The sequence below is a fragment of the Hyperolius riggenbachi genome, chromosome 5, assembly GCF_040937935.1.
Source record: "Hyperolius riggenbachi isolate aHypRig1 chromosome 5, aHypRig1.pri, whole genome shotgun sequence".
NCBI classification, from domain to species: domain Eukaryota; kingdom Metazoa; phylum Chordata; class Amphibia; order Anura; family Hyperoliidae; genus Hyperolius; species Hyperolius riggenbachi.
In genome coordinates this window covers 249,403,554-249,416,778 of record NC_090650.1, presented here as the reverse complement: position 1 = coordinate 249,416,778, position 13,225 = coordinate 249,403,554, and the positions used below count along the sequence as shown (strand labels likewise).

The 13,225-nt window shown below is 41.6% G+C and overlaps 1 protein-coding gene across 3 annotated transcripts in view; it reads left to right on the top strand.

The window, feature by feature from the left end:
- Positions 1-6,138, top strand: part of PIGN (phosphatidylinositol glycan anchor biosynthesis class N) — a 385,079-nt gene extending 378,941 nt beyond the window's left edge. For all 3 annotated transcript variants that reach the window (XM_068236754.1, XM_068236755.1, XM_068236753.1), the window contains one exon: positions 3,408-6,138. In XM_068236754.1, the coding sequence (XP_068092855.1) occupies positions 3,408-3,531 (124 nt within the window). In that variant the 3' untranslated portion in view covers positions 3,532-6,138. The remainder of the gene's footprint in view (positions 1-3,407) is intronic.
- The last annotated feature ends 7,087 nt before the right edge of the window (positions 6,139-13,225 follow it).

Genomic DNA, 13,225 nt, shown 5'->3' with positions numbered 1-13,225 from the left:
TGTGATAAGGAAGGAATACATTGACAAAAACTGCATACCTTAAGCAGTAAACCACTGATATAAGATAATTAGATTATTCATTAAGCACTAAAACAACGCATTTTGCAGGTCACAGCCCTCTTCCTCAGGTTACTACATTGTCTCAAGAGAAGAAAAAGGTCCATCACTAGAAGCGCCTGTATCTTATAGTGACTGACCTTTTTCTTAAGATACTGTATTAATTTGAGTGTCCCTGCACCTGCCCAGTAGCACGGATCCGCTCATGGACAGCGCAGTACAGCCACACTTATACATGGGAGCATGGCCATGAGAGCATATCTGACAAGTTAACGTTGGATGTATTCAGAGGGTTTGCACATGGCAATGGTGAGTAAGAATAGGACATGAGAAGCTTTTGTACTATCCAAAGGCTTTCTTCTACCTAGCTATCTCAATTTTTATTGTTTTACCTTGAGTTTGCTTTCAAATGATGGCTTCTCCAAAAACACAGTTGTTGGTAATATTTCACTAAAGTATACAAATGTCACATTAGTAGGTCTGTGGTTTTACATTGATGTATCGTTTTTTAACAACAATCCATTTTCCCCTTTCATATGAGTGCCTTTCAGTATTAGAGTTGTAATGCTCTGAGGAGTCAGATAGTAGAACCTTTATTATCACAAGGTACATTAGGATACATACAGAAAAACAGATCCCAGCTGTCATTTTAGAAAACGAAACGACATCTCATGATTGCATCCTCCACTATATTACACAGTTTATGTGGGTTGTCACAGTTCTGTAATGATAGTGCTGTCAGTACATGTTGTACACCCAGTATTGCTGTATGCTTAATGCTCATTTAGTGACTTTTGATCCTCAAAATGCATTTTACCCAATCACACATACATATGTTCATTTTCAAAAATGGTTGCAATGTATTCATACCACTAAATCACTATTTTAAGAAAGCTCTTAAACCAAGTTACTTGCAATCCAAGGTTTTACCAAATTAAATCCCTAAATATATTACACCTCACGTCGTCATCCTGCTTTTTTGAGGGTGATAAGTGTACAAGTGAATTAGCTTTAGAAACATACAGCTACAGTGCAAGAAAACAACAATTCCAAAGGGAGTCATTATATGCTAAAAACTGAATGGCTTAAAATTAAATTATTGAAAAAATAGATGAGAAACAGAGCATCTCAGGTAATGTACACAAATGTCCTTAATCAAAAACAGATGCAAGTAATTAGTTTAAAAGTGGTAATTAAGAATGAATGAATGAATGCAGGCAGACATTGACTTACACATTAAAGGTAAAAAATATTAAAGACTTTGATGCATATGTGAAATATTATATTCTACATACTGCTTTTATAGTGTAATGGAGGAAACGTTGAGAATCATTATTTTTGTTGATATTTTTTAGCACAAATATGGTGCTGTCCAATAGAAAATACATAATGAATAAAGTTGCACAATAATGGACATACAGATATATGTAGCTGAGCTGCACACCTTGCAAACTGAACATAGAGGTGAAACAGTTTAAGCATCACAGTTTTGTAAATATTGTATTAAAGGAAAAAGTTTTGTCCCTGTGAGTTGTAGAAACAAGAGGTAGGTAATATAGAGTAAGTCATATATATAAGGTGGTAGTGTGTACCTTGCATACTAGAGGACAGTGCAATGGTGGTTCAGAAGTTGTTAAAATAGCAATTAAGGTATTGGAATTATTTGCATTGCATAAGTTGTACTGAAGAGGTTAGTTTTGAGGATGCATTTATAAATAGAAAGGGTGAGTGAAAGCCAAACTAACTATGGCTGAGAGTTTCAGAGGAAATAGGCTACATAAAATGGTCTATGCAAGTGCAAAGATTTGGCCAGAGTGGTTAAGAACAGAATGGAGGTTTCAAGTAAGACGGTATCTGAAATTAATTAGTTATGTAAGGGCAAGCCAGACTCAACTAAAGCTTTGTGTGTAAAAGATAGAAGACTGAACAGTTTGTTGAAAGGGGAGGGCCTAACAAGAGCTACATTAGAGGAGCCAGCATTCCGATTCCCAGATGCCTGTTGGGTGTTACGTGCTCTATAAGGGCTCTTTCACATTATACAACGCGTGCAGGAGCCTTTCTCCTGCATGCGTTGAATGGCCTGCGGAGTATCGTCAGTATGCTACGGTGGGACGCAATCAGCGGCGGTAGCTATTAATTGAACCCGACGGGAAAACGACAGCTCCCGGCGGTTCAACACTCCCGGGTGCGTTGAACTGCAACGCACTGAATAGCAGCGTCGGGTGTGAAAGGTAAAATGAAAGTCTATGGACTTTCATTTTACCCTGGTTAAAGGGACACTTAAGTCAAACAAAAAAAATGAGTTTTACTCACCTGGGGCTTCCAATAGCCCGCTGCAGCTGTCCGGTGCACTCGCCATCTCCCTCCGATCCTCCTGGCCCCGCCGGCAGCCACTTCCTGTTTCGGTGACAGGAGCGGACAGGCTGGGGACGCGAGTGATTCTTCGCGTTCCTGGCCACAATAGCGCCATCTATGCTGCTATAGCATAGATCATATACCATATAGCAGCATAGAGGGTGCTAATGTGTCTGGGAACGCGAAGAATCACTTACGTCCCCAGCCTGTCAGCTCCTGTCACCGAAACAGGAAGTGGCTGCTGGCGCGGCCAGGAGGATCGGAGGGAGACGGCGAGGGCACCGGACAGCTGCAGGGGGCTATTGGAAGCCATAGGTCAGTAAAACTCATTTTTTTTTGTTTGACTTAAGTGTCCCTTTAAGGGAAAGTTTGGACTTTGCGTTAAAACACAGGAAAAGGGCTCTAGTGTGAAAGAGCCCTTAAATAACTAACGGGTGCTGTCTTTTAGACTTGTTGCTGTTATTTTCTTGCAACTTTCTCTATTTTTGTATGCTGTAATATGTTCATGCTGAATTACATGAAATGTGTGCCGTCTTGCTCAGACAAACTTTTTCAGGTAAAACCCTAATAAACAGAGCTTGTTCTTGATGATCAAAAAAAGAAAAAGGGGGGGGGGGGGGTCAGCAGACAGGTAAATGAGTGGAGTAGCAGACATAAGGATGAGTGCGAGAACAACCAATCATTATGCAGGTAGGCCCCAGGGTAAAGTGCTGCAGTAATCAAGCCAAGATATATACTGTAACTCTCTCTACAATAAGGAACAAGAAAATGTGTATGCTTGAGGAATGTATACTAGATTTTTCTTGAGACACTGTAACCATATATTTATTTGTTCAGATGTTTTTTTGTTTTGTTTTTTGGGTTTTTTTTACAGTTAGTACTTCAACAACAGAGCTTTATTGCCACAACACCTGTAAAACACTACAGCTTGAGAACTGTCTTATCCAGTGTTTACTTTTTTTAACTAATGTTTTGTTGTTTTTTTTTCTTTACAGCATCAGCCATTACGTGATTGTTATGTCCATGACCATATTCTTGATGCTTCTCAGTGGTTTGGTTCACTGTCTTACGACACAAAAAATAGAGATATGGAAAACAAGAAAGCATCATGCCTCCTGATCATAGGCAGTCTGTAGCAAAGCAACAAGTAAAACATGTGAAATTCTACAAATTTGCACTGGACTGTTGACCTACATTGGTGCCTACCTCATAAAATGCTACTGCATGTACAAACATGCTGAAATGGAGAGTGGCGAATCAGAGTTCACAAGGACATGTGATTGGTTTTTATGCATGTCTGCACAGTGTTACATATTGCATCATTTTGCTAAGTACATCCTCCTGACACTTAGATGGGTGTATCCTAGTTGTCTGTTTTGTCTCTAAAGCTGCCATTAACATCATGATGTAAGGAAAATTGTAATGTATGCAGTTTTTATAACTTATGCAAGCTCAAATATTATTGTCTTCATTGAGAGAAACTGACAGTAGAAAAAATTGTTCTTTTCTTATTACCTTAAGCTGCCTCTGATGGCGTGTAATACATTACTGAATGAATAGGCACTGTAACAGAATGGACAAAATGCAGCTGTAAGAGATTGCTAAAAAAAAGAAATTATGCTTCTGTAGGAAATGTAATATAACAATATCTCGGTTATAGATTTGAAGGTGTTTGTGTGAAATAGGATTTATTCTATTTACACAACAGCGATAACACGATCAAGTCCAGGCCAATCCAATATTTCATTGTTTGGTGGTCACTGTTGGGAATGCTTACTTATATCCTGGCATACAGGAAGAAGATATCTCTTCTGTCTCCTATCCCTGTCATCCCATTATAGGCAACAGCAATGTCTTGTTCACATTTTAGAAAAATCAGATAGCTTCTCTGCCTGAAATTCTCCAAAACAGTGCAGGTAATCCTGTGTTTCAGACCTACCGATTCCACTAAAGATTTCAGCAGAAACACAGCAGTACCGTGCCATAGAGAAACATAGGGGGCCTGTTTATAGAACATGTTGATCTCCCTACCACACCTAGTAAAGACAGCCTCATCCCTGGAGTTATTCAAATCCAGACTGAAAAGCCACCTGTTTAGCCTGGCTTTTCCGGAATTATAGAATTCTTCCTCTGTACCACGATTTACCAATCAACCAATAATTGGTCTGAGCCATGCTTATGCGCTTTGAGTCCTACAGTAGAAACACGCTTTACAAATGTTATTTGTTGTTATTTTATATAAAGTTCCCTTTTTTTATGTTTCCACTTTCCCATGCTGTTCATCTTTTTTCTATCACTATATGTACTATATCTATAAAGGTGCAAAATGTTTTTTACACAGTGATCGTCCAAAAAAATGAACATATTTACTGCCTATGGAATGGGCTGGGGAGGTACATAAAACTGGCTAAGGCGGGAAACTAAATATACATTTTAACGTAATATATGGAAAACTCATTTTATAAATTGTCCCCTGTGTGGGATGTGTAGTGCATTGTTAAACTTCTCTTTTCCCATTGTACATTCCTCAAGCCTTGGGTGCAGTTGTGCAAGCACCACCCTGCAAGTTGACAGTTCGGGCGTTGAGTGTTGTAGAGACATGCTGCTATGAGGGGGGGGGGTGCTTGAAAATGCTTGGTGATGCATTGGGGGTGGGGGTCCTGTACACATGCTAGATTCTCAGCATGAGAGGGCTGTTAACAGCTGACTGCATTTTATATGCATGGCTTAAAGAGAACCTGAACTGAAAATAAAAAGTCAAAATAACCATACACAGTTCATACTTACCTCCTGTGTAGTCTACTGCTCAATCTTTTTCTCCTCTCCTGCATCCCATTTGTCCACTGTGATCAATGGATTTCTCCGTCCTCCATTTTAAAAATGGCCATTACCCCTAACCACTTTCTGGTCAGCACACTGTTAAACTGTAATATCACCCACTTGAGCCATAGGGAAACATGGACATTACCTGGCACATTCAGTTGTAACTGACAGCTGCTGATAAATAACTGACAGCAACTGGTATATTTCAGTTCTGACAAAATATTGTCAGAACTGGAAGGGATCACTGTAAGAAGAAAATGGTGTGCCTCTAAGAGAAACTGACGGTGAGGTAAGTATGTAATATTAATTTGCAGCTACGTCGTGTTAATTTTAAAATAATTTTCCTCGCTTCAGGTTCCCTTTTAAGTTGGTGTTATCAGTTTTTACAACCAAGGAAAATATAAATCAGTTAGGAGGAACTTCTAATTTAACAGCTCCTAAAATTATTAAAAAGCATGTTTTTCTATTTTTCCTCATCCTAACTGATTGATGATGTCATATGAGCCACAAAGGCAAACGTTACAGGTTTGCTGGTGGAAAGGAGGGTTGTCACAATGCTGCAGGTGTATTGATGATTGCTAGGGTTGTTCCTGGACAAGCATGTAACTAGTTTGATCAAGTGTCAAATTTTATATTGATCAGAATATTGTATCATTAATGGTCATCCACATGTAGTAAATGAAGCCAAGAACTGGCAATCATTTGGAATAGTTTTGTGAATGTACTTTACTTTATATGCAGTTAACGTGAGTTCTCCTTCACACATCAGTCCAGTGAGCAAATGTCAATTTGGGTGGAGTTCTTGAATAATATTGTTATTATTTACTACGGTGGTAGCTTTTTTATTTCAAGCTGCTGTCCTTGCAGTACTCGCTGTTTTTAAATAAAACCACTCTTTTTATATTTGCCATGGCTGTGTTCATTTCTTGTTACTTTAATGGTTTATTTTCACATTAGAGATGAGCAGTTTATAAGCATTATTAACCTATGGCTTTGGCACTGTATATAAGACGATATTGTTTATTATACTTTATGTAGGAGCAACATGGCATCATTTCTTAGTAAGTAAAAACTACTTCTGCTGGGGCATACAGTAATTGCAATGTTTTAATTACCTTAGTACTCTTTGGCCTCAATTCTGGTAGCTGTGTGATGTAAATATTTTTTTGTAGGTAAAATACCTCATGAGGTATTTTCCTCTTTTCTTAGCAATTCTGAAAGATTTTTTTCCACTTCCAAACATGAGATAAAATATGAGGTAAAACATGAGGCAATTGCATAAAGTGAGGTAAAACATTAGGTATTTCAGCGGTAAGCATGCAGTAAATAAATAATAGTAGTATTTAATTGTCTTCCATAACTTAGGGTAGTCTTTGGAAGATTTTTTTTTGAGGGGGGAAGGTATATTTGATTATGTAAATGCACAATATATATATGCGCTTTAGGAAAATAGCACTCCGTGGTTCGCGTTCAGCAAATGTAATTGTGCAGACATAAAAATACAGAATAAAAAGCAATGGGCACACTTGTCTCAAAGGTAAACAAGATCAGAAAGTCTCACAGTTCCACCAAAGATATGCTCCACGGATCCAGCTGTTCTTTTGGTCTCTTGTCCTCAGACAATCACATCCACATGCAAAAAAAAAACAGGAGGAAAAACATAGCGTAACCCTGCGAACAAATATCAAAATCTACAGCAAGAACCGTCACCAAGATGTTCTAGCTTTGTGTAATAAAAGGCCACCTTAACCAGCACCAGTGCCAGGACACCCCCCCTTAGTGCCCGCACTTACCGTGCTGGCCTCCTAGCTCTCCGGAGGCTGGATTGACAATGGAGGGGGTCAGAGGCCCCTGATGAGTCACGCCCCCTTGAGTGACAAAACGCGTAGGGCGGAGCATCTGGATACGCACGCTTACCAACCAACACTACGGACGGACATAGCCAGCGCTGCGGAGGGGAAGCCTGGAGAGTAACTTATGGATTTGTGAGATGTGCTTTATTTGTCATTTTATCTGGTACGCATATATGTGCGGGGGATTTTATCTGTATTAAAGAAGTTTTTACGCTATGAGAGGCGGCTGCTTTTATATCTTATAGACCAGTGCTGTCCAACTTCGCGGGCATGAAGGGCCGCTTTTTTTTCAGACCACATGGTGGAGGGCCGGCAGACCGATACCATCTAAACCCCCCCCCCCCCCTCGGAAAAAAAAATCTAGCAGCAGATTTCCCCACAAAATGCTATTGGATTGGCCGCAGATTTGCCCACAAACTGCACTCAGATTGGCCGCAGATTTACCCACAAACTGCACTCAGATTGGCCGCAGACTTGCGTACAAACTGCACTCAGATTGGCCGCAGATTTACCCACAAACTGCACTCAGATTGGCCGCAGATTTAGTAACAAACTGCACTCAGATTGGCTGCAGATTTACCCACAAACTGCACTCAGATTGGCCACAGATTTACCCACAAACTGCACTCAGATTGGCCGCAGATTTGCGTACAAACTGCACTCAGATTGGCCGCAGATTTACCCACAAACTGCACTCAGATTGGCCGCAGATTTGCCCACAAACTGCACTTAGATTGGCCACAGATTTACCCACAAACTGCACTCAGATTGGCCGCAGATTTGCGTACAAACTGCACTCAGATTGGCCGCAGATTTACCCACAAACTGCACTCAGATTGGCCGCAGATTTAGTAACAAACTGCACTCAGATTGGCTGCAGATTTGCCCACAAACTGCACTCAGATTGGCCGCAGATGTGCCCACAAAATGCACTCAGATTGCCCGCAGTTGTGCCCACAAAATGAATTCAGATTGCCCAGAACGCCCCCCCTCGTTGTCCCCCGTGCTGCCGCCTGCACCAGGATATTGCTGGTTTCCTTGCAACCCCAAAAACTTGCTGAAAGGAAGATTGTCCCCAAATTGGCTCAAGACTATAGGAATATTAGACTATGACTACAGTAAGGACATTAGATTGTGAGCTCCCTTGCGTTACAGTGTACTGTGTAATCCTCTGTGGAAAAGGTCAGTACTATATAAAAAGGTATGATAATTTAAAAAGGCCATTACTCTCTTCATTCAGACACCAACCCCAGAAATGCAGCAGCCTGTGCTGTGCTGATAGTGTTTATGTTGGAGCAACAAAAGTAAAAGCAAAGCGCTATAACCAGTGGATTTACACAGAGTCCCCATTAAAATCCGTGAAGGTGCTGGACTCAAAAATGCCATAAAATGCTTTAACTTACTTTGGGTTTTCTTGTCAGAGAGATGTCTCCCAGCCAGTGCTCTCACTGCACCCCGGACATGATTGCACGCTGGATGGCTTGTCGGCTATACCCACACAACTTTGTTTGGTGATTGAGGGGTCTTCCTTTCTGGCGGGTGCACGCTGTACAGGACGCCGGAAACACTCACCTCAGATCAGCAGCGGCGGGCAGGAGATCGGACTGGAGCCAGTCAGACCGGCGCATGGCAGCCGCGCGGTGAATTTGAATGGAGGACGTGACATCATCGGTCACGTCCAGCACGTAAAGTCCCCCGTGCGGCTGTCATGCTCTGGTCACTGGTGTGACTGGTTCCTATCTTCTTCTGCTGCCGCCGCCGCTGACGCCGATCTGAGGTGTATTAGTGGCGGCAGCACGGGGGACAAAGAGGGGGAAGCCTGTAAATATATAATCTATAGTCCGCGCAGCATGGGGGAAAGGGTCTTTATTTGAAAAAAAATAAAAGTTGCGCTACACGGAGCAGGCGGCAGGGGGGCCGCAGCAGGAGGCCTGGCGGGCCGGATGCGGCCCGCGGGCCGCCAGTTGGACAGCACTGTTATAGACAAAGCTACTGGAAATTTGTGATACGCCTGGTTTTAAAGCAGACTCTTGGTGGGGGGGGGGGGGGAGTGTGACCCCCATACCTGCATGTGGTGACAGAATTATCCCTTTCACAGTGTGTGTGATGACACAGGGTGCACTAGTTGTGATGACACAGGGTGCACTAGTTGTAAAGGATCACACACTATATGTCTGTCTCCATTTAAACCTAGGTCTATGAACAGGTTATCTATTGGAAGATCACTTTGGACGCGCTGCTGTGATTTGACATTAATGGAGGGGGTAAGACTGTTTTCACTGCTTACTAGGTTAATAAACCACTTTCAGGCTGCAAACTAAAAGGCCAAACATAGCGTAATTCCGTAAGTTTAATAAAAGATTAAAAACAGATTGCACTCACAAGCCTCGCAGGGTAAGAGTGCATAACAGGCAGTTGGGGTCCCGGAAACTACTCAGCTGCTTTGGCATCGGATCGTCTCTCGCTCCCTCTCCCGCCGGCATTACTTCCTCATCCAGTCACGTGCATCAGTGCTCCGCCCTATGCATTTCGTCACCTCTATGACTCATCAGGGGCTGCTGATGCACGTAAGACTGGATACACTTATGAGAAACCGCAAACCCCTCCCTCTCAAGCGTACCAATAGGCATATCTAAAAAACGATCAGGGATACACTTTTAAAAAACGATGATTAAAAACGAAAAAAATCTATCAATCCTCAGCATAAACATCTGAGCGGTCCCTCACATTAAACATAATTCTAATCTAATACAATTGTCGTTGCTGCCTCTGTATATCAATCCCCATCCCCATACATCGCACAACCATCACACAAACGATTCCTTATCAAGTGTTATACATCAAAATATGCTGAATATCAAACCTCTTTACCTAAATATAACTATCCATTATTAATAAAGCAGTTGATGTCAAGATCTATATTTAACCCTCTAGGAGCTGCAGACTTCAGGTCATGAATCCATTTAGTTTCCCTTTTAGAAACCTCCCTCAATTTATTGCACCCTCTCCAAGCCGGTATCAATTTATCTACTCCGTAGAAGTACATTTTCGCAGGGTCAGAACAATGCTTCATTTTTAAATGCAGGGAGACACTATGCAATTCAAAGCCTTTTATAATGTTATTTATATGTTCACCGATGCGCTCCTTTAACGTTCTGGTGGTGCGGCCCACATATTGCAGGCTGCAATCACACCAGATAACGTATACTACAAACGACGAAGAACAATTTATGAAATTGCGTATTTTATATATTTTACCATTCACTGTGGATATGACCTCCTTGGCCTTCATTGCATTTGCCTCCCTACAACATTTACAGGATCTACAAGGAAAAAAGCCATTCCCCTGCCACCCAATAAATCCTGATTGTCTAGGAGGCGCAACACAACTTGGTGCGAGGCCATTCTTCAGGTTTTGTGCCTTCCTATAAATAAAGGAAGGCTTCTGGGGTAAGGTACCCCCCAAAACATGGTCTCCCTGCAATATACCCCAATGTTTATGAAAAATCCTCTCCACCTGTCTATATTGTATTGAAAAATCTGAACAAAAGGCAAAAGGATCAAAGTCATCCTGGGGCCTATCCTTAGAGGTATGTACCAAAGATAAACTGTTCATATTGGCCACTTCCTGCTGTAACCCATCCAACCAACTCAAATTATAACCTTTTTCAGCGAAACTCTGCTTGAGGACCTCTGATTGAAGGTTATAATCCTCTAATTTAGAACAATTACGCCTAATACATATGTATTGGTCCTTTGGCAACCCTTTTAACCAATTTGAATGGTGGCAGCTCGTGGTCTCAATATAACCATTCCGGTCAGTTGGTTTAAAGTAGCTCCTGGTTAAAAAACCAGTTCCCTCTCTACTTATCACCAAGTCCAGAAAATTTATACTCACCTGGCTGCTTTCTGCTTTTAGCTGGATATTAGGTCTCAAAGCATTCAGATCCCCAATAAAGGCATTGAATCCCTCCTCATCCCCTTTCCAGAGGATGAGGAGGTCATCAATATACCTTTTCCACAGAACCAGGTTCTCCCCACCCAAGGAAATAGCCTCCTCCTCCCATAATGCCATATACAAGTTAGCCAGGGAGGGGGAGAAGGCCGCCCCCATAGCACATCCATAGACTGTCTAAAGAAATCCCCCTTATGCCAGAAATAATTCCTGGTTAAGGCAAAGTCCAATAAATCCATCAGAAAATTAATTTGGGATGTGGGAAGTTGGGTTTTACAGGAAAGGCAGTGTCTTGCCGCCTCAACACCCCCCTCATGGGGGATATTCGTATACAAGGAACTTACATCTGCAGTTGCCAATATTAAATTTTCCTCAATCTCCAGTCCATCCAGGACCTGCAACACATGCTTAGTGTATTTCAGGACCCTGGGTAGACCGGTGACCAGAGGCTGAAGAAAATTATCCACATATTGTCCCAGCCTATGAACAATAGATCCCACCCTGCTAAAAATCGGTCTTCCTGGGGGGGTCCGTCATAGACTTGTGGATCTTGGGTAGTTGGTAAATGACCGGAATCCTGGGAGCAGAAGGTACCAAAAAGTCACTCTCCCTTTTACCCAAGAGACCGGCCAATAAACCCTCATCCAACAAAAGGGACATATCTCTCTTATATCTAACAGTGGGATCACCGGACAATTTCTCATAAGTATTGGGATCATAAACCAGTTTATCCAATTCCTTAAAATATTGTTCCTTTGTAAGTACAACCATTCGGCCTCCTTTATCCGCCGACCTAACTACTAAGTTTTTTTCTTTAAGTAAATTATCCACAACCTCTTGATATTTCTCTGTATGTTTAGGTTTGATCTTCCTGAGGTCCATCAGGATTCTATCCTTAAAGATCTCAACCGTGTTTCTATTTGAGGTGTCCTGAGGATTAAAAGTGGAGGCAGTCCTAAACTTAGATAATGCCCCCAAATCATTAATCCTACTATTCGGACCCTCCTTCTGCAGAAAGTACTTTTTAATGTTGAGCTTACAGGCAAATTTATGTATATCTATAAAGGTGTTGAATTTATTAAAATTTTGTTTTGGAGCAAACTTCAGGCCATGATCCAGTAGTTTTAATTCTTTTCTATTCAATTCCACTCCACTCAAATTAAATATGCCGGCCCCTACCCCTGTTTTCTTTATATTTGATTATGTAGCAACCTATGAAAAGTATATTTATAGGCATTCCTTATGAAAAAAAAATCCAGGAAATATTTGGAGTTTTATCTCTACTATTCTTTTCTATTACACAGCCCTAATAGGAACGATACTAAAACAGCAAAATACATACAAATTACTTTACCTCCAGGTACAGGCATGTCTTAAACTGATCGGTAAATGATGTGCTAACATGCCCCCTAACTTCCATGAGAATAGCTATTTCGGGTAAATTACCTCATGAATTACCTCATAATTTGCCTCATGAGGTAGTACATGACTAAAACCTACCAGAATTGCTAAATGTCATTACCTCATGAGGTAAATTACCTCACGTGAGGTAATTTGTTGGATAACCCTACCAGAATTGAGGCCCTTGGAGAAAAACTGTTTAAACAACAGAAAAAGTAGTGCAAAGAGAGCAAAATGAATGTGCCATGTCCTAGAACAACCAATTACATTTTGTAACGAAAAATCCGCAACGCCGGATGGATTGCGGAAATATGGTTGCATCCAATCCGGCAAGCGGACTTTCCAACGCGGGATGCGGAAATTCGTCCGCATCCGCTGCACAAACCCGTCCGAGCACTCTGCTCCAAACTCACCAGCATGCTGCTCACCAGGGCTCTGCCATCTTGCTTCTAGGGGGCGGGCGCGTACGACAGACACGCCTTTATACACTTAGAAAGCGTGTCAGCTGACCTGGAGGTCAGCTGACATTTTAGCCTGCTCTGATTGGTTGCTGCCTGGGGTGGAGACTTCTCTCCCAGTCCTTATGGAAGTGCTTTTCAGTCACACTTCATCTGTGTTTGCAATACCCTGTGTCAGCACTCAGACCTAGTCAGCCTTGTCTCTGATTTTGTGTTATATATTGGTTTATCGCCAATATATACACATATTATACTGTTTGATTTATCGTGTATGATTCTGTGCCTGTCTTGACTACTCTTCTGCTTCCTGATTCTGTACTTGC